The 22,326-nt window shown below is 43.6% G+C and overlaps 1 protein-coding gene across 6 annotated transcripts in view; it reads left to right on the top strand.

Moving 5' to 3' along the window:
• The window catches only part of SH3TC2 (SH3 domain and tetratricopeptide repeats 2), a 108,674-nt gene that overhangs the window by 62,871 nt on the left and 23,477 nt on the right, over positions 1 to 22,326 (top strand). For 5 of the 6 annotated variants that reach the window (XR_012489829.1, XM_019734346.2, XM_019734347.2 and 2 more), the window contains 7 exons: positions 3,411 to 3,538; positions 6,438 to 6,543; positions 8,188 to 8,331; positions 9,388 to 9,589; positions 10,361 to 10,434; positions 12,702 to 12,897; positions 20,189 to 20,322. Coding sequence is in view for 5 of the 6 variants with exons in the window: in XM_019734346.2 (XP_019589905.2) it covers positions 3,411 to 3,538; positions 6,438 to 6,543; positions 8,188 to 8,331; positions 9,388 to 9,589; positions 10,361 to 10,434; positions 12,702 to 12,897; positions 20,189 to 20,322 (984 nt within the window). In the remaining variant the exon portion in view is untranslated. The remainder of the gene's footprint in view (positions 1 to 3,410; positions 3,539 to 6,437; positions 6,544 to 8,187; positions 8,332 to 9,387; positions 9,590 to 10,360; positions 10,435 to 12,701; positions 12,898 to 20,188; positions 20,323 to 22,326) is intronic. The other variant, XM_074313742.1, reaches the window with a different exon arrangement.

Here is a 22,326-nt window from a genome sequence, read left to right as displayed (position 1 = left end):
TGCAGTAACCCCTTTATCTTTCCCATCTGCAGCCTCCCTCCCCCCGTATCCTTTCTAGGACCACCACCAAATGCATCTTCGGAGGCATGACCTTGACTACGATATTCTCTTGCTCACAAATCTTCTAATGCTCTCCATTGCCTGCGAGATTCATTTAAACCTTCTTAGGCTGACACTCAAAGCTCTTCACAATTTGGCACATAGTAGGAGCACCATACGTATTTCCTGTATTAGGGAAAGTATATCATAGATTAGATTTTAAGGTGCCAGAGGGCAGGGATACATTTCTTTTGAATAATTGTGTATTCTATGTAGCACCTAAAATAATTATTTGTACATAGCTTGTGTTCAGAAAATGTTTGGTAAATAAATACTTACATACATCGTTGAATAAATACACGTATGGAACATTCACATTTGTGTTCTATATCATACCTAACTGTACCTTGTACATAGTAGGTCTCAATAAATACTTGTTGAATAAGTGAATAAGTGAATAAAAGCTTGAATATGTGAGGTGACATTGGCTGATTAAAAGGGCATTTGTATGAATCTTTCAGAAGCAGAAAAAGATTTTGAAATTAATGTGAAAAAAAGATTGTATTCTCAATACACGCCTCTCCCAAGGTTTCCCCTTAAGAGACCTCCGTGAAGTTGGCACAGGGAGAGTTGTCATCAGAGAGCGCTACACCTGGGCAGAACCTGGTACCAGAAACTCTGAGAAGACTCAATTTCTGTTGTATAGTAACAGGCACCATTTTCAAGGGCAAACTATGTGCCAAACATATGCTAAGTGATTCTCACCCTCCCGTGCTCACCTCTAGGACATGGCACTACATTGCCCATTTCAAAAGTGGCAAACAGAGTCTCAAAGAGGGAGGCGACCTCCCCACTGCCCCACAGTTAATACGTGAGGAGAAAGGGACTCAAACCCCAGTTCTCATTCAGACCACGATGCTCCGTCCAGACTTGGACTTCTCTCCAGCAGATAAAATATAGATGTGTGAAAGAAATGTACATTATGAATGTTTTCAAAGACATACATCGTTTAAATAGATATCGCATAAATGTCACACTGGGTTCTTTCTTTTCCCAACTTCAAATTCTGTCAAACTGCTTGGCTGACAATGAGAAAAACCTTGCCCTTCCTTTCTTTCTATTGTGTCAATCTACTTATCTGTCTGTCAGCTTGGGCCAGCCCCGCAAAAAGCTGAATCACCATCTGTTGTTTCATGAACACAGTGGAGTCAGCATTTTGCTTTATCAGTGCGTGAAGGCCAATGAGCAAGGGGCATGTGGAGGTGAAACTTAATCGACCGAGGCTGAACTTGTTCCTCTTTCAGCGTTTTCCTCCATGGTGCTGTTTGTTTCCAGGAAGGTCATGCGAGTGAGAAGGGGAGACTCAGCTCCTGCTGCCAACCTCTCCTGTATGCGGAAGAGTCGCAGACGGAATTAATCAGATACATTATCATGATTGAAAAACCAGTTTTCAGAAGGATTAAAAAAAAAAAAAAAGATCAAATACAGTTTACGCTAAAACTAGAGTGAACTTGATTTATTCCGTCTGGTGATGCAGAGGGCAGAGTGGATCCCTCAGTGAGCCCCGAGGAGGCTTGGCTCTGAGTATTAGCCGTCATTGGTTGAGGTCTCAAAAGAAGTTTGCTTATGAAATCCAGCTATTTTGAGTTCCACATCCATGGATTCACGTGTGTGGCAATGGGATTTATACCGAAGGGGCTGTCATTCATCGGCGGCTATTCCGAGAGAGATTCTAGAGGGGATTTGGGATCATGTTTTAGAATGGCAGGAGAGGCAAGTTTGGTGAAAAGGAATCACAGACCCAAAGTCAAGGTTAATTACAGTGTGACAAAATGAGGGCAGTGAGAGCAGTAATTGCTGGAGTACTGGGGTGGGAGTGGGGAATTTGCAAGGGGCACAGCTAATGTTTATTGAACATTTAGTAGGTACTGGGCAGCAAACACAATCTTTACATGCATAATGTCATTTAGTAAGCCTCTAAAACCCCTGTGGGATAGGTACTGTAAAAGGCATTTTGCTAATGAGAAATGTCAAGCATAGAGAGGCAATTAACTGCTCCGGGTGGCACAGTTCACCAGGGCAGAGCCAGGCCTTGAGCCCAGGTCTGCGTGACTCCTCCCCCGGGGCTTCCCCTCCTCCTAGATATCAGCCTGCAGGGAGGCTGCCAGATGAGGGTTGGACCTGGACGACTGAACATGGAGGGCTCAGGTGCGATTAGAGCACAGGCCAGGGAGGAATGGACGGGAACACACATCCAACCAAAGTTCACACCAATGGCAGGTCAGTGGCGCATGTCCTATTGGAGCCGCTCTGCAGCAGTCTCACAGCATTCTCAGGACTTCTAGGTTAGAGACAGGCCTTTCAAAGGCAGGAGTCCCGAAGTGCCTTGTGGGCCCAGGCCAGCGTGAGACGGGCCGTCTCTAATGTGCTCAGGAGTTTGAGAAGGCCCTGGCAAGTTGGGGCTAGAAGAGAGACTTCTCTGATTATCCATTTCAACACCTTCTTGGTTTATTGTGTTTGGTAATTATTGACAGCATTGCTACTTATTGTCCAAAGAAGACACACGGCAAAGTGTGATTATAAGGTGAACCTTCCAAGTGTGGCTTTTCCTGACACACTCGCCAAAGTCGTACCCCACCCTCCAGCTGCTCCATCGCTCTTCTCTTTACGCTGTTAGATTTTTTTCACAGCACTTTTCTCCATCTGAAATTATTGTGCTCATGGAACTGGTTACTTGCCAAGAATACAAGCGCCATGAGAACAGGGACCATATCTAGTTTGTTTCCTGCTGTATCCCAGCACTTAAAACAGCTTCCGCTCAAGTGTTGGTTGAATGAATGTGCATTTTGAAGACATTAAAGATAGACTTTACTGCATTAACCAATAACCCTGACAAAGATTAATAAATGCATTATTAGAAACAGGTTAGAAAAAATGTATGTGTCTGCATATATAATGCATAAAGTATATAATACCGATGACATTTCATAAATTTGCCATATAAACACATTTCCATAAATATATAAATAGCATTTGTTCAAAACTGTCACAAACTATCCACAGGGGGAAATACATGTCCTAGTTCTGTGTCAGCACTGTTGCCACAGTATCAGGCACTGTAGGAATAAACCTCGCTCAAGCAGAAATCACCAGCCCAAGTGCAGCAACTTTTGGGATTCCAGAACATTCCCGAGCTTCATCTTTTTTGTTTTTCCCCCTGGGGGGACAATTTAAAGAAGGCTCTTGGAATCTCTAATTCACGAGGACAATCCATTTAGGGTTTAGGTGTGGGAAGCACGGGGTCTTATCTAATTCCTTCTTCCCTTATATTGCACTTCCAGCCTCATCCTTCTGCCTCTGTTCTCTTTAAGACCTGACACTCTCCTTCAGTGTGAAGAGCCGCTCCAGGAGATGTGTCAATGGCCCCTTGCAGGAAGCAGCCAGGAGGCGGCTCTGGGCGCTGGAGAATCAGGACGAGGAGGTGTGTGCTCTGTTTAAGGTGAGTGTGTGTCAGGCCGTGCAAACGCTGCCCCTGCCTTGTGTCTGTCTGGGGCAGGCTCCGCAGCACCGAGGACAGCGCCCGGAACAAAGTAGGCCCTCTGGAAAGCATCGGACTGAACAACTGAACAAAGGGAAATAGACACATTCTCTGCTCAACAGGAACAGGCAGGAACTCGGAATGGGGCACGCTGTGGAGTGGCAGAGTCAGGGAAAATGTGGGTTCCAATCTGCCACTCTTAGCTGTATGATCTTCTCCCAGTTACTTAGTCTCTGTAGAATGGGAGTCATTATGATACCTTCCTCATTAAGCAGATTTTTTTTTAAATGTGGTGAATTTGAATTTTATTGTGATGAAATGTATCTAATGTAAAATTTCAATTTTAATCATTTTAAGTGTACATCTCACTGGCATTAAGTGCATTCACATTGTCGTGCAACCATCGCCACTATCTAGTCCAGAACTGTTTCATCATCCCAAACTGAAACTGTACCCACTAAACAATAACTCCCCTCAGACACTGGTGATCGCTAAGTATACTTTTTTCCCAAATACCAAAATTACCAATCAAAAATTAATAACTATACATAGTAGAATGAGAGGAGGAAAAGGCAATAAAGTGAATAAACCAATTCCTTATCTTTCATAGTGGGAAGATAGTATCTTCAATTATTAAACCAAGGAAGAAGAGAGTGTAATCAAATAGTTGACAGTTTAGGAGGTATTAACTAGGAGAACTAAAGTCAAAATTGGTTAAAAGTTGTTGCACCGAGAGGTGGGGGGAGGAGAATATTACTTTGCATAATACACTACTATGTCCTAGTTATTTTTACAGTCTCTGCATTCATTTGATACACTTGAAAAATAGAAACGTGCTCTATTAATCTGTCATGGAACAGAAAAGCTCACGTCTGGTTCGTTGGGAGGAGTAAATGAGACAGTGTCTGTAGAGAGCTTGACACATGCACGGGTGGTGGTATGCGCTCCATACATAGTAGATACATGACAAATAGGGAAGTGTTTTTGTTTTTAAATTTCCAGGATGCAGGACCTGGGCACTGGCTGCTAACTGTCACCACAGGGTTGCTTTTAATTTGGGTCACTGTTGGCGTGGGCAGGAGCTTGGTTTGGTTGAGCATGCTGGCGGCTGGGCTGAGGCTGGAGCCCAGCAAGCTTGCGGGGAAAGCTGAGGCCCAGAAGTCAGCTGGACCTGTGACCCGTCAGCGTGCCGCAGCGTGCTCACAGGGGACTCGAGCAATTGCTTAACCGGTCTCTGCGCCAGTCTCTTGATTTTAAAACAAGGATAATGCCGTTTTCTATTAAACCTGAAATGCCATTTGATTATAAATTGCACCATTATTTTGTTTACCTCTAAGAAAGTAAATAAATGCTGCCAATTAAGTGTGACGCCATGTTTCCTTTTTTTTTTTTTTTTTCAGAAATGGTTAAATGTAGTAAAAGTGCATGTTAGAGTAGATGAAGTACTGTCGTGGTACTCTTTTCCTAGGGTTATTGTGAGAGTTAAGGGAGGTATTGCTCATAAAAGCTCTTGGTGAAGTGCTCGGCAATTAGTAAATTCTCTGTAAATCAGTTTTTGCTTAGAACCCCTTGCCTGGTTACCAGAATCTATATTCTCCAAGGAGCTCGGCATCCTGGGACATGGCAGAGCATTCAAGTTCTGACTTCTCCAAAGGAAGATCCTCCTACCCTCTTCTTCTTTCCCCAAGGTTCTCCCAGTTCAGGATTCCAGGGGTTGATCTTTGATGGGGAGACCTGGCCTGTGGGGGAGAGGGACTTTCTGATCAAACACTCTTTACAGTCAACTCCAGAGGCTTGGGCAAGCGGCAGAGAAAGATTCTAGGGGAAAACCAAATCTGAGCAGTGACTCAGGCCTGTTTTTCGGGTTTTAAGGAAGAAAAAGGTGGGGAGGGCTTGTAAGCCTCCTCTTGCTCTGCTTGTGAACATGTAAATTGGTGCAGCCTTTCTGGAAGGCAGTTTGACTCCTGCATTTTAGGATTGAAAATGAGCACATCCTTACATTTCCAATTACACTTCTTGGAATTACTTGTGTCAAAACAATCAAAGATGTGTACAAAGATTTAGGTATAGGATGTTTATCACAGTACTGTTTAGGGGAGTAAAAAAATTAAAACAACTCAAATATTCATCCACAAGGAAAGGTTAAGAATAAATTATGTGACTGCAACAATGGTATATGTCACCATTAAAAATAATGTAGATCATTTAATGACATGGGAGGGGGTTCCCAAAATATTGTTTAGTGACAAAAGATTACAAAACAATTTATGTATGTGATGCTATTTACATAAAAATAGTTACATAGTAACTCACATATAGGAAAAAGATGCAAAGTTAATTCACAAAAGTGTTAACATTGATAATCTGTAGTAGGAGGAGGGATTGATTTTTACTTTTGTGTGTTGGTGTTTCCTTTTGCCAGCTTCATAAAAATAATTATAGACATAGATTCACAGTCCAATTTGCCTCCAAGGTGCCTCCTATGATTTATCTTCCACCCTTCCCCATACACCTTTTTTCTTTTTTACACAAAAAGTAGCATTCCCTGCACACAGTTCTACACTCTGGTTTCTTTTTGTCACTTCCATTGTTCCATTGAGCAGTGTATATTTGGAGGCTATATCAGTGCCTGAGGGTTTCTTCATTTTTAAAATTTTTATGGCTGCATGATATCAGAATATATCTGATTCATTTTAACCAGACTCCTATTGATGGACATTTAGGTTGTTTCCTTGTTTGGTGTGTGTGATGTAAAATTCAACACCACAATCAAGAAATCTATACAAAGCATTTTGTACCTATGTGAGCTTCTTAAAAGGACACTGTCATCCCAGGCTGACTCACTGTCCTCTTTCCTCAGGACCTCTCAGCCAGGTTGGTGGACATCCAGTCCCAGGAGGCCCAGTTCCTCATCACCTTCAAGACCATGGAGGAAATCTGGAGGTTCTCCACCTACCTAAACTTAGGTACGACACGGAGCTGACAGGTGCAAGAGCACCTAGGTCACAGTTCAGCCAATTTGGATGGCTTGACATTAAGGAATTGGTTTGGCTCAGATAATTAAAAGAAGTAGAGCTCTAACTTGGGTAGTTAACTTTGGAAATAGCCCAACCTGCCTGGAACTAAATCTAAAGCAAATATTAACTATTACTCTAAAATGCCGTGTGCAACGCTTTTTTGTATTGATGGAGAGACTTCTTTACTAGACAACCAATCAATTAGCAAATAGTTATTGGTCACCAACTAAATTCAAAGTACTGAGACAGATGTGAACTTGGTTTAAAAAACAATAAGGCATCAGTCTTGAGTAAGATCAAAGTAGCTGCTTAAAATGCTAAAATTCTGGATATTTTATCCCATGTTTTTGGGAAAGAGTCAGAGACAGTGATGGGGAGTTATCTGTTACAGGGGCCTCAGGTTGGAGGGTTTTCTAGAAAGCAAAGGAGGGTATTGGACACAGCACCAGTACCGCTGTGGTGGGAAATGGTTCACCTACCTGCTCCATGGAGAATAACATGTGACAGCAAAGGTAAGGTTACCAAGCAAAAGCAGGTCAAGCAAGAGGAGACCACCTGACTTGCTGCACCTTGTACACCTCCCAGAAAATGTTGGACTCCATACAGACTTACACAGGAAGCAATCTGGTGCAAGGGCTCCCAGCTAGAAGGTGTAAGTTCTCCTTCTGTCAGCATGGCGGCTTTCTGCTCTCCACGCCACACATCTTCTGCTGTGAACATTAGAAACCCTCACTATTCATTGTGTTCCATGCCAGCATCACATGGGCACATGGTAGAAAAATAGAATGCTGGGCCTCCCCCCACACCTACGGACCCAGCATCTGTACTGTAATAAGGTCCTCAAGTGATTTGTGTGCATTAAAGTGCGAGAAGCACAATGAAAGAAGATACACAAGGCCTAATTGATATAATGGAGAGTCAGAATGGACAGAGATGGGTTTTTGCCACTTAAGAAGTAGAGGGAGTCTCAAAAGAAGCAAAATTTTAATACAAATAGTTTAGATGTATAGGCATGTTTACAATACTATTCATAATTGTTAAACTTTTGTAGTTTGCATAGTTTCTAGTCTGGTTTTAACAAGGGAGAGCTTACTGGGCATGGGTGAGACAGAGGGTTAGAGTGGGGAGGATGAAATAAATCCTGACTCCTTTGTGGGCTATGGAGAACCCCTGTCCCAGCCCCTGCGTTGTCAGAGGTACAGGAATTTGAGCCTAACGTCGGGAGAACTTTAAGGGGGAGCCAGGAACTCCCGGAGTCAAATTGTAATCTTGGAGATTCCTCCATGGATGTATTTTAGAAAAAGGAATTGGGTTTGGTCATCTCATTATGCATTTATGGAGACCCATAATATGTTAAAAATAGTAAATATCACTTAATACGACTGGCATTTCCCAACAGGTGCTGAGAAGAGTCAGTTCATTCTGGAAATGTTGTAGCTACCCCTTTCGCGTTGGTCTAATTCCAGTTCAGTGGGGACGAGTTGAGGATGGAGATCTGGGAGGGAACGTCAGGAGGGAGTTTGCTCACCTCCTCTGTGCTCAGTTAAGGGCAGCGATCATGTCATTCAGGAAGTTGTTGGCTTCACTTCTTAGGCTTCGTATCTGCATGTCTGGAGCATCTTCTCTTTGACCACAAGTACTGGCTCAACTGCAGGTTGGTGGAGGATACGGAGATCCAAGTGTCAGTAGATGATAAACACCTGGAAACAATGTTCCTGGGACTCCTGACACATGAAGGTGAGCATGGAGGAGGGGTGAGGATGGGGGTCTTATCTGGATATTTATTATCGGGGTCCGTGAGATAGTTAGGGTACGAAGAGATGCAAAAGCCATTCAAACATCATAATAGTCACAAATGACCAAGTTGTTATTACAGTATTCCAGACTTTTCTCTCAGTTTGACGTGGGCATCATATAAACAGCTATGCTGGCCAGTCTCACTGCTGGTCCGATGTGAGAATCACTTGGGGAGTTTCCAGAAGTGTCCGTGCTAGGGCTCCTGGCCAGTTAGACCTCCAGAAGTGGGGGCCCACGCTTTTGTATTTTCTGAAAGTTGCCCAGGTAATTCCAATGTGCATCCAAGACTGAGAATCACTTTTCTAAACATCTGATATAACTTGATTGTAATATAAAATTGCAAATCTTGCAAAACCCAAAAGATTTCATGAGATTGCAGAAAGGGATAATGGGGGACTGCTGGAAGCACCCACCAATCTGTTTGCAAGGGAGGATCTGATCATGTCTCCATCTGACCAGTCAATAGCTGATGGTGTCGTAGACTCAGCAGAGAGCCCAATTTGCATAGGATCTTTTGCAAAACGGTTCTCTTTATGACTGCATTGCACAAATCATACATGAAGGAAAGAATGTCATACTGTGCTCCTGTAAAATATAGTCGGAGAAATCACATTCACACAAATCAACGTTATTTATCCTTTGTTGGTCCTAAGATTTAAGTGTAAAATTACAATTAGGACTGAAGTTCTGTGAAATATATTTTCATAAGTTTTTGTTTCATTTTTTTTCAAGGTGAAGTCCCAATTAAGCTTTAGTGTCATGAATTACTCAGAACCTTTGGTGTCTATTTTAAGTGACTTCCCTCTCAGTGGCTCTTTTCCTGGTACCAGCTTTCCCGGGATGGCAAGAATCTCCTGTAGTGCCTCCCCCTCGTCTGACTGTACTTTACTCCCAGGAAGGAACGTGTCTGGGCTCTGGAGAGCGTTCTCATCCTTTGATAATCGCTTTTCACTTCCTGCTGCTACTCCTTGGAAGGGCTTTTCTCATTCTCTACAGGCCACTTCTTCTGCCGGGCCACGTGCTCCATGGTTCAGCCAGCCGAGAAGGAAGGCGAGTGTTTGACCCTTTGTGAGAACGAGTTAATCTCAGTGAAGATAGCTGAAGGCGGGTCGGAGTGGGAAGGCGTGTCTTTGGTGACTGGCCAGCGGGGCCTGGTGCAGGTGTCAGCCCTGGAACCCCTGCCGCTCCCTTTCCACCAGTGAGTAGCCACCCGCCTCCTGAGAGAGGGTCCCGAGCATACTGATATCTGCAGAACAGAATAAGCATGCTTGCAGACACAGGCATCCACGGCGCCAGGGAGGGAAGGAAATCTGGGTAGCTTTTTTTCTTTTGTTATTATTTTTTTTATTAGTCAACATTTGCACCATTTGATGAAATGGGAGACAACTCTAAATTTCGTTGGATATTGTACCTAAGAGGAAATATACGGCCTGGTCTCCAGTGTAGTATTTATCAGTGTAAGGACTGGGGACCATTTGTATCAGAATCATTGGGGATTTTACCACAAATTTAGACCCCCTGGCCCTTCTCAGACGTTCTTGGAATTGGATCCAGGAATTTTATATAAGCTCCCCTTAAACATAAGGGAAGTTTTTTCACACTAAAATGTGAGAAATCCTGCTGGAAGACACTGGGAACTCAAACATACAGAGTAACAACAAAACTTACACAGGCTGGGGGCCTGTGCGTGCCTCTGGCAGAGAATTTGACAGTGAGAATGGAAGGGATCCTTTGTGAGTTAACTGACAATCTAATTGCAGAGCCAGAAACATGACAGGCCATCTGAACTCCCCTTTTCACAGTGCCCTATATAAAGTAAATTTTCAGTAAATGCCTGCCATCGTTAGAATAAGAGTATTAAGAATAATACTTATCATCATCATCGTAATTGTTATTTAAATGGACTATTCTGCTCACTGTTCTAATTTTTTGAAATCCGTGTTTACAAACCCCATGTTTCCATTGACAGATGGTTCCTAAAGAATTATCCAGGAAGCTGTGGCCTTTCCAGGAAGAGGGATGGTACAGGCTCCTATCAGATCGGTACGGCTACATTGAAGAGTCTATATTGTCAGGGAGATAACATTGCCCTGCCTCCTCATTTTGTCCACAGGTCTGGAGTCAGTTGATCTGAATTCCTGTCTCACCTCTGGGTTTCCTTGCCTATGAAAGGAGAGGTCTTAATCCAGAGCTATAGATACAAATGCCTAAAGGGGCAGGCAGAACACACAGAAGCGTGAAAGCCTGGATGGAAGATGTTAGAGATGGGTAGGGAACAGGGATTTAAAGGTGTATGGGTGAACAAGAAGCCTGGTGTGGGCGTGCAGGCTGCCTGTTTTCTATCTCTGAAAAAAGTGTTTTTAATTTCCCTTAGTGTTTTATGAAATTCATCTTGAATTTAGGAAGAGTAAGAATGCCTGGCACATAGTGGGTACTCAGTAAATATTTGTTGAATAAATGAATGAAATACACACACACACACTCACATAGACTTGTAAATATCTAATAGATAATAAATTTCAATATTTTCAAGTCATCTAGAATATACATTCCTTTCATCGTCATTCTTAGAGTCTCCCAGCACAAAGTACAATTTTGTAAGTTCTAAGCCCAAATAAAACTTAAAAAAATAAATAGAGGGAATTATGGAGTCCAGACATTACATCTAATTAATAGTCGGCAGTAAATAAGATTTTAAGCTATCTGAGGCAATATGGCCTTGTAGATAGGAACATGGGGCTGCGAAATCTGTTCTGGGCTCAGATTCTGACTCCACAACTTAAAACCAGTGTGAGCTCGGCCAATTCACATGCCTCACTAATGCCAAAACTTCCTCATTAGTAAGTTTTACCATAAAACCAACTTCAAATATTGTCATGAGAACTAAACTAAATGACATCTGTAAATCACTTAGTACAGTTTTGTCACATTGTAAGTATTTAACACATTGTAGATTCTATTAGCCCACAAAGTGGTGGGAATTTCTGATCTTGAAGACATGATCAATAGAAACTTGATAAATAATGTCAGAAAAACAAGAAAGCCAGTAATTTTAGCAGAGGATCTAAAGCAAATATGGAAACCAAGGCACATTAAACAAATGAACAAACAAACAAACAAACAGCCATTAGCTCAAAAAAGGAGGATTTGTAGAAAGAAGGGATACTTCTAATTCTAGACCCTCTCTGTGCCTCTCCCACTTTTTAATCTATAAAAAGGGGATTCTGATAGCTGCTCTCCTGAACTTTTGGGGATCCGGGGGAAATCTGAATAAACAAACATACATGTTGGACATTACAATGCTCATAAATATGTCATTGCTAGATCCTAGCTAGGCAACTTATCAAGCTGGGTAATGACCATAACCGGAAGGGGAGACTTCAAGATCCCTTTGGGTCATCCGCAGTTTTCTGTTCACCAGTGATATGAGGCTAACATTTATTGAGGGTTGACTGGGTACCAGGCATTCTACACTTTATCTCTTCGACTCTTCCTAACATTTATGAAAGACAAGTGTTCTTATTATCCCCATTTTACAGTTGGGGAGATTGAGGGTCATAGTGGCCAAAGGAGCTGGAAGGAGATGGAGAGATCCTACAATGGTTCTCACCCTGGCCTGTGGATTTGTGCAAACCACGATGAAGTGTTTGCATGATAATGGCCAGAGTCAGACTAAGTAGGACAATATACCGTGTTTCCTCGAAAATAAGACCTAGCCGGACCATCAGCTCCAGACCCGGTATTATATTATATTGTATTGTATTATATTATATTTATTGTATTGTATTGTATTGTATTGTATTGTATTGTATTGTATTGTATTGTATTGTATTGTATTGTATTGTATTATATTATATTATTATACTCAGTCTTATATTAATATAAGACTGGGTCTTATGTTAATTTTTGCTCCAAAAAACGCATTAGAGCTGATGGTCCAGCTAGGTCTTATTTTCAGGGAAACACAGGAATGAACTTTCTAGTTTTCCATAAGCTAAATTTATTCAGTTTTAAGGTATATCCAGTATTCTAAGATGATCTTTCCTATATTTATGAAAACATCTTTTGTTTTATAAAATGATGGTGAAAGTGGATGGTATTGTTGAATGTCCTAGTTTGGGAAAATGAAAAGCCAATGACCCTGTGTCTTCCCTGCCAATTTCTCTTTTGGGGGGAGTAGGGAAATTTTACTGGTCCTTGAAATTCTAAAGTGTGGGTGCCCCTCGTTTTGTATTATATACATTGAAAGCTTGTGGAAGTCTCAGCTCTTTCTGCCTTATTTAGTTGACCTGTGTGCTATTTCCCCACAGGCAGAGGAAAATGTAAGGCCTGGAAGGAATATGAGAGGGCAGAAAAGGATGAACTGAATTTCCACCAGGGAGAAAGCATCGAAATCATTGGCTTTGTCATCCCTGGGCTTCCGTGGTTCATTGGCAAGTCTGTGTGCTCAGGAGAAGTGGGCTTTGTCCCCACCAGGAACGTAGACCCTGATTCGTATTCCCCAATGTGAGTATGCTAGAGAGACCCTCTGAGAAGTTGTGGAGCTGGGCTGCCTTCCCCAGTGCTCCCGCCCCATCTGAGCAGGTTTGCAGAGGAACTTCAGGGCTCCCTGGTACCATGGAGCCAGAGGAGCACATTCTGACATGCAAAGCTGACACACGAGTGACAGGCGCAAGACAATTCAGTTCATTTCAACAGGTGGTTATGGGGGCCCTCCTCTGTGTGAGGAGAGAAGCACAGCCCAAGACAAAGGCCTGCTGTTGGGCACTGAGTATGCAGTGTTGGTGTTTGCGTTCTGCCACTCATCCTATCTGATGAAGGGGCCCATCTAGGCAAGAACACATGTGGAGCCTGTAGGTTACAGCTTAGTCAATGGAGAGTCCCTCCCATTAGGTGTGTCTGCTGCAACCTTAGTGTGTGAAGTCGGTGTTGGCCCGGAGGGTAGAGTGCATCTTTTACTCTTTTCTGCCTTGATTCCAGAAGAGCTGGTTCTGAGGAGCCCAGACAGCCAGCCTGCCCCACACACCCTGTCACGGAGGGCCAGAGCTCCCCAGCACTGTGCAGTCTCTCTGGGGTGGGCTTCCTGCACAGGGATTGGAAATGGCAGGAAGCCTGGGCCCAGGAAGGACTACGAGAGGGAATGCAGCGCTGGCTAACGCTGGCGCCATAACCCTCCACACCAGGAAAATGCCTGCGGAATATCTAAGGCTCCCAACACTCAGACTGGAAACCCTTCTCTTGTGGGAAAGAGCCACTGAGGAGAGTGGACCGAGCGCAGAGCTCTAAGCCCTATCTTTTGTAGGGGGAGGAGACGATAGGTCCTTTTTCCCACAGAAATGTGGGAACCCAAGTAGCTCTCAACAAGGAAGATCACTCACTGAGCTCCGGGAGGGGGTGGGGTCCTGTAGGAGTTTATAAGGAAAAGGGTATCAAGAGAACTTTCATGAACAAGGTGACATTGGAGTTTAGCTCTGCACCATGTAAGACATTTTAACAGATGTAAATGGGCAGAGGCGGTGACAGGTGGGAAAGTGAGGGGATGTAGAGTAACGACTCATGTTTTTTGAGAAGCAGGGTACCACCAGGAGGGCACTGGTGTGGCAAAGTCTCAGTGGGGCCATGATATGGAAGACAGGGAAGGCCTGTGCCAGGGCCTGTCTCTGTCCTGCAGAGAATGGGGAGCCACTGAGTGTCTCTGAGCAAGGGCGACATGATGTGGCTGGAACTTCTCTCTTGGAAGCTGACCCTGGCTTTGGGGGGGGTGTGCGTGTGAGGGAGAGAACCTGGAGCAGGAGAGCAGTGAAAAGGCCAAGACCAAGGGCACTTGCGAAGCGGCAGAAGGAAGGCAGAGGAGAGGGCACTGCGGAGGACCAATCAAGGAGAATTTAAAGATTCTGGGAGTTTTGCAAACGTACCTGCGTTCAACCCCCAGATGTTCTATCTCATTGGGCTGGGTGAGGCCTGGGCAGTGGTGGTTATGAAAGCTCCCCAGACGGGGCCAGTGCTTGGCCAAGATGAGACCACTGCTCAAAGTGGAAGTGGAGTGACAACACAGGAGTGAAAGGGCGGGACTCAGGGCCTTGGGTCTGGAACCCCAGAATCCTGACCTTAAATCCAATAAGTGCTGCAGCCGAGGTCCTGGAGAAAAAGGGAGACTAAAGAGAACAGAGCCTTGGTGGGGAAGAACCATTTACAGAGAAGAGGAAGAAAGAATATAGCAAAGGAGACAGGGGAGTCCTCTGAGAAGGAGCGACCAGCACAGGGGAAGAAGGGGGATGCTTAACACTGTCAAAGTCCTTTGGGATTGGCCTCTGGGAGGCCACTGGTCATTGAGAGGTCACTGTCATTGGGAGGCAGCACAGCTTAGTAATCAAGAGTGAGTTCTAGAGCAAAACTGCCGGAAAGGCGTTTCTGGGCATGTGAGCACATCGTGTGTCTCCATTAGCTTAGTTGCTGTGTGACTTTGGATTTGTCTCTCTATGTCTCAATTTTCATCTGTAAAGTGTATGCAATATTCGTATTTGCCCATAGGATTGTTGCGAGTTTCAAGGAGCTAATACATGTAAGGTACTTACAGTGGTGCCTGGAACCGTGTGTGGGTGTGTCTTTGTGTGATGAATATATATTGGCTCTTGTTATTGCTGTTACCGCTGTGGGTGGTAATCTTTGAGAGGCCGTTTTAATAGGATATCATGGGCAGGCGTCGCATTTCATAAATTATATTTGGACTTCAGCACCTCATACCTCACCCCAAATGACAATAACTCAGTACCACTAAATTAATTTATCCCATTTTAGCGGGCTTGGTTGTAAGGGATACGCTCTCACCCTGAAGGCCATCAGCCCCGGTACTGCAGTGGTGGCATGAGGCCTTCTCCTATTTCCACAATGTCACCTAAGGGACCCAATGCACCAGATGGCACACGGTAGGAAAGAAGAAAGTGAGCCAGGAGACAGGCAGCGAAGAGGAGAGGAGAGAACTGGCTCATTGCATCCCCACAAAGCGCTCTCTAAATTACAGACATTCCTGAAACACAACGATCAGGAAAACCCCACCAACAACCTGGACACACGCCCCAGCCAGCGTGCGGAAGTCCTGGGAATCATTCCTGTGTGCTATGCCGCTGTGTGGCCACTGGGTGTCACTCTTAGCCTATGTTTGTTTGGTGTCAGGTTTCTGAAGATGGTCCAGCACTTGCCGAAGCCTCCATCCTCTTTCCACAGGTTCCCTGTCTGGTATACTACTTCTTAAAGTGTGTGTGTGTGTGTGTGTGTGTGTGTGTGTGTATTCATTCATTCATTCATTCATTCATTCATTCATTCATTCATTCATTCATGCAACCAAACAGGAAGTATATTGAGAGTGAAATTCCTCAGAAGCTATTTTCTGATTCAGATTTACTCTGTGCCTCTGACACGTGGGAAAGGGATCCTGCTAGTCCACAGAAGCAAATTTGTGGTTTTCTTTTTTTAGAGCACAGATTTCAACATCAGCTAGTTTCACAGCAACAGAATCTGGAAGACCAGCTCTTAAAACTTGAGGCAGGCATTCTTTCTTAACAGGCATCGTATTTCTATTTGGCCAAAGTGACTTCAGGGACCTCAGAGCTTTTGAGAAGGACAGAATTCCACACCCTTCGTGTCTTAAAAAAAAGTTTTATTTTTTTTAAATTGATCAGTTTGTGTGAGTGTGCATGTGTGTATGTATTTTAAAGGAAAAATATCTTTGCATATAACCGAAGACACTTTTTTCCCTCTTCCTACTCTCATCCTCTGGCCCCGATTCCCACCCCAGAGGCAAACTCTATTTGGGGGTAATATGTATGTTTCCAGTCCTTATTCTGATACATTTTAAAAATAGGTATTGTTCCATACACGAAAAATACTATAGTTCTGTGTATTTAAATGTTTTCACTGCAACTGGCCTTTTTCTCAGTTGACTTTATAAATTTAGGATTTATTCCCATTGTAGCAGTTGTAGTTCACTTTAATAAAGTGTTACTTAAAGGAAATTTATATACTTAAATGCCTAAATTTAAGATTGAAAAATTAATGCACTCAAAACCAGAAAAAAAGAACATAGGAGAAAAGCCAGTATTTCATAGTATTAAACATTAAAAAAAATTATTTCTCTTACATCCCCTCTTTTGTCCTTCATATTGTTTATCAATGTCTTCTTTGTAATTCCTTTCCTTGTGGCATCTAATTTTGCTGATGAGAAGTTTGCTTCTAGTCTCATAGCATTTCTTGGCAGGTAGGCAGTTTTTTCCTCACTGGTTGATTTTTTTTTTTAAGGTTTCTTTTCTGTTATTGATGTTTTGCAATTTGCTATTCATCTCGATGTGGTATATTCTATTATATATTTATAGCAAGTTGTCCACTTCTTCATGTGGTATGTCTTCTAGTAGTTATTTCAGTGGAGACCTGTGAGTTGTAAATACTCTGTATTTAGTCCTTGTTGGTCTGAAATGTACTTAAAATATACTCTTGAATGATAATTTAGCTAGTTGCAGAATAGCATCTTCAAAGTGTAGAGGGAAAAATAACTATTAATATAAAATTTCAAATCCATTTTGCCAGGGTTTTGTCTATTAGTCTTTTCAGAGAACCACTTCTTCTTTTGTTGACCACCTTTATTATTTCTTTCCTATTTCATGAATTTCATATTTACCTTTATTACTTTCTCTGTTTTTATTTCATTAATTTGTGTTCTTATCCTTTATATTTGACTCTTTTATCTCATAAATTGAACAATTAAGTAATTAAGCTAATTGAACTCAGAAAGAAGGATTAGGAGAAGTAGAAAACATGAAAAGACCTATAATCTTAAAGAAATGAAAATCATGTTTAAAAATTATATTATTTTTATTTATTTTGCCCAGGACTTGGTGTGGTTCTTCATTTTGAAGACTCATGTCTTTCTCCAAAACAGGAAAATTCTCAGTCATTCTGCCTTTGAATATTGCCTCTCTCATTGTTTTCAGTCTCTCTTCTGGAATGCCTGCTAGAGGTGTGTTGGACTTGTCGTTCTTTCCACATCTTGCTTAATCAGTTCTTTTATGTTTTTTATCTTTTGTTTACTCTAGGCTACATTCTGGATGAGTTCCTCAGAACAATCTTTAGTTTCACTCATTTTCCCCTCTGCTGTGACTAAACCCATTGTTTAAAGCACTGATGTAGTCCTGAATTTCCATGCCTTTATTTTTATTTCTAGAAGTTGTATTTTGCTCATTTTCACATACGCTTGTTTCCACTCACAATGTTCCATATTTTTATTATAACTTCCATTTGCTCTGTTTATTTCAGCATTTAAACCATACTTTTTAATAAATTCATCTTCAGGTTATTATTTTATATAGTTTTTGTCATGTTAATTTACCTGTTTGTGCATCTGCTGACTCTCTTTGTCAGTAGGTTCATTTTCTTTCATGGTTAGTATTTTTGGTTATGTGAATGAATTTTCAATATTTTAAAAGACGGTCTTTGCATGAAACCTGGACTGAAGAAAGCATCCCAGCAGAGCAGTTTCTGGCATTTGCTTTCTCTGAAAACTTAGGCACTGAATGGTCCAAGGCCTGGTGTTTTAATGTTAAGTTTTCTGATTGTCGTATCTACACTGTGCAGTGTAAATTCAGATCCCACACCTTCTAATGGTGTAAACCTAGGTTTTTAAAAATTTTTCTAGGGACTCAGATAGACACAGTGTGTGTTCTTGGCAGGCAGGTTTTTCAATCCCCTCTTTACAAAAGTTGCAGCCCTTCCAGATTTCAGGCTATAGGGAGCTCTCAGCTTCCCTGCTTCACACAAGTCCACAGTCACTTCTGTCCCTGGGTGGCATTACAAGGTCAGCTCCAGCTCTGGTCCCTGCTGAGAAGCCCGAGGGACTCTGGCCCATCTGTTCTCCTTACCAACTTGTCTTTGTTTTCTTCTTTTGTTTCTGGCTCCCAGGAATTTCCCTTTCTTCTTCAAAGTTAAAGTATCTATTCAAATATTTATCTTTGTCATATTTTATCCAGTATTTGTCTGTGCATGTGGGTGAGAATAGCCCTGTGGGGGACACTTCAGCCTGCCATATTTCTGGAAGCCCCACCACACTCCTTTAACCCCATCCTCAGGCTAGGAAAGCCCTTAAGTAATTTGTCAAGCTTCTTGGACTCTTGTCTGACTACCTGGGACTCAGGATGTTAGCAGAGCAGCTGTGAGGCAGTGGACGAGAGACAGAAGACCTCGCCTTCAGTCTCAGTGTTACCACTTACTATCTGTGCCATTCTGAGCTTATCACTGAAACTTTCTGAATCTTCATTTACAAATGTGGGTAAAAATACCATATCACAGGGTTGTTATGAAGAGTAAATGAAATAGTGAATTCCAGACTGCTTTGTAAACTTGAAGAGTTCTACAGCAATTTGGGATCGTATAATTCTTTTTACCTCAAATGAGTTTAGTTGTAGATTTCAATTACATGCTCTTTTGAGGATGGAGGCTTTCATAAAGAATTTGGAGGTCAGGCCAGAGAGGTGGGGGTTCAGTAACTGTTGTGGAAAGAACCCTGGGCCAGATGTCAGGGCACAGCTTCAGTGCCATTTCTGCCACTAACTAGTGGTGCGACCTTGAGCCATTCATATTAGCTGCTCATTTTCACATCACTGGCTTTCAAACTGCATTTATCTGAGCGGTGGGGACAAAGGGTAGGTGGCAGGCCATGGCACTCTAGCCCCACCCCTCTCTCAACCCTGCTCGAACTAGGGAAGTGCTTCTTATACTCTGTTCTACCACGTCCTCACCACCGACTTCATTTTTCGGTGCCTCACTTTCTTCCTCTCTACAAAGGGGATGAGAATAGTACCTGCCTCATAGGGAAATTATGTATATTAAGTGAGATAAAAGCGTCTGATTCATAATAAGCCCCCCACCCAAAGGGTTAACTATTATTAACTCTTGGTCTTCCAGGTTATTTTTGTCTAAAAAATGGATTCTGAGGTTAAAAAACAACAACTTTATTTACAAGTGAAAGAGATCTTAAAAATTGTTCAGGTAGATGCTGGCTTGTATACTTTCTAAGGCACTTCTAGTACTCAAATTCTTTGAGTCTATGACAGATCTCTAGCAAGCAAGTTTGTTTTAAAAATTAGTTTATAAAACAGGGTGAATATAAAGATCCTCATTATTTATAGTAATTTCTTTTAGTTCCCTACCCTCCTTCTACCCACTTTCCATCCTTTAGTGTGCTGTCTCTCTCTTGATGCTACATAACACTGCTCTGGGTCATGGGACCCAATGGCCACAGTTATGAAAGGTTCTTTCTGACCATAGTCAAACTTCCTTCATTGTTCCTCTAAATTGTCACGTGTCCTGTGTGTTTTCTTGCAATAACCTGACAAAGAAACTTCTTTTAATGGTACCTTTCCAGAAAAGATAGGAAAAGCCAATTCCTATCTTTTCCGTTACAAATGGGCACCACATGCTCTTGACGAATGGGTAGGGGTCAAGTGAAGGGGCTTCATTTTCCTTGGGAGATGGAGTTTTCTCAGGAGGGCTGTTTTCTCCCCACTTTGACTTATTCGGCAACCGTATAGCTCTGTTCTTCATGGACGGATGTGATGCTAAACGCGCTTCTTCCTAACTGTTCTGTGATTAATAAATACATCATAGAACAGTTGGATGAGGAGTCTGGGTTCAGCTGTGGGCACATGGGTTGATGGCTTCTCTATGTCCTTGACTACGTCTGGTGGAGGGAGAAGGGGTCGTGTCTAGAATGTTGCACTGATATGTGTCCGTGTCTTTTGTCTCAATGCAGGAGCAAGAACTCCGCTTTTTTCAGTGATGAGGAAAGATGCTCTCTGTGGGTCCTGGGAAGTGACAGGAAAGATGAGAGTGCCAGCTTCCTCCACACACTTGCTCATACGGACATAACGTCTGTCTACCGGCTCAGTGAGTGTTTGCCCCTCAGACCCCTTTGAAAGCCCGGGCTCCTCACAAGGAAGAGAGTGTCCCTAGCCAGGAATGGAATACCTCTAAAGTCTAATCCCATCCATGAATTGGGGGTTGTGGCCACTATTCAGTTGATGACCTGGATCATATTTGTTGATCAGCACTTTAGATTTCAGACATTTCTGGGGTTGTGTGGAACTTGTTGCCTAGAAACTGTGAGATATGTTGAAACCACCTCAACTATAGTGTGGGAGCGCCGCCATATTGAACCTTCTATTCTAATCCTAGACAAGAAAAATGTCCTGAGTTGTGACTGTGGTCCCTCCTTCTAGGACTGAAGTTCATCTGGGTACCCCGTGATAAAGGTGGGGGCAGAGAATGTTAGAGCTGGAAGGACTCCAAGAGATGATTTCTCCTCCCATTTCACAGATGGGGAAAATGAGGCACAAGTGAATTTGTGCCTGAGCCAGAATAAGAACTGCTCTCCTCCATTTTCTAGTCAGGACAATCCGTACTTTACCACACTGCCTCAACACACAATGACAGTGGACTGACTGTTGGGTACATTAACTTGGGGGAGGTGAGGGGTCTCAGTTTTCAGTAGTGTCAAGGTAACGGGTAGAGTGAATGAGTGACACTACTTTCCCTTACTTTGGGAAGGGCCCATGCTCTGTGTCAGGAAGGACATTCTCCCACTGACAGTGGTTTGAGGAAGGGTTCTTGTTTCTCATATCTCTTCAGTGATGGTGATATTGTGCCCACTCCTGTGTGGCCAGATTAGATGGGGCACATTTCATGGGTACAGCCAGAGATTCTGCAGGAGGGACCCTCAGGTCAACTCCTGGGAGCCGAGGTGGGAGCTTCAGTCTTTCTCCAGCACAAGGAGCATTTGTGAGGAGCACCACATAGTCTCAGATATCAGCACCAGCCCTAGAAGAGCTTTCTTACCAGAAGCAGCTCATACTGCCCCACCAGGCTGAGCCAGGAAGCCGAAACTATGGGTGCTGCCTGGTAGGTGGGAGCTGAGGTCTGACAATCCAGGACTACTTGGGGTGTGCCTTGGGGCAAGAGTGGGCTGCAGACTTGGATGTAACATATCTGCCAACTCTTGATCCAGTGGTTGAGAGGATGCAGGAGCAGGTCCCAGGCAGTCGTTGCCTCTTATCTAAAGACCAGGAGTGCAATTCTGCTGGATGCAGAGCTGTGCCTCACGGTTGTGCAGGCTGCCCCTGGCACCAAGGCAACCAGCAGGGAGGGCAGGCATCCTATTGGTAAATTCCAGCCCCCCACCCCACCCCCAAGGCCTATGCCCCGGGGAAGGAGGGCCTCTCTGTAATTCTTCCTCCAGAAGGAGCACCATTTTGTAGCTCCTGCACTGGCCTGGAGAAACACGGCTGCAGTAAGAACGGCTCATTCCTCAGAGTCAGTGAGGGCCAGGCTCATGAACAGCCCTGCAGAGCCCAGCACGCTAGCATGCCTGTGTTTGGCTTCAGGGCCTTCTACCCTTTGGGGGCTGCAGAGCTCAGTCACCTGCGATGGCACTCACAGAAAAAGCCTTCTCCAGAGAATAGAGGGCAGGGGCTTCACCCTGAGGGGCCTGCTGTCCTCCAAGGTCACTGGAGAGCCAGGGAGGGGTGGTGGGGTGGGGTGGGGTGGAGGTGGGAGGGGGCTGCTTCAGGTCAGGAAGAGGTAGGATCTTCTCTGGAGCAGCCGCTGCCCTGTGGAGTACAATCTGCTGGAGCTGGGTCTGCTCCAGCCAAGAGGGTTCGCTTCTTTGCTGCCAAAGTCGCGGGGTCTTCTTGGTTCTCACTGAGCCTTGTTTCACTCTGTGACATTACGTGGCTGCACCATAAGGCACCCCAGTCTCCGTGTCTCCCCTTTTCTTGCTGACGCTGCCTTTTCAGTCTCCTTCACTGGCTCCCTTCTGCCAACTTTCCTCCTGCCGGATCTATTTCACTCTCTACCGAGAGCTCCTGCAAGTACTGCAAACTCAAAATGTCTAAA

Source organism: Rhinolophus sinicus, linkage group LG10 (genome assembly GCF_036562045.2).
Source record: "Rhinolophus sinicus isolate RSC01 linkage group LG10, ASM3656204v1, whole genome shotgun sequence".
NCBI lineage: Eukaryota > Metazoa > Chordata > Mammalia > Chiroptera > Rhinolophidae > Rhinolophus > Rhinolophus sinicus.
Note: the sequence above shows the minus strand (reverse complement) of the source record. Positions and strands in the feature narration are given on the sequence as shown.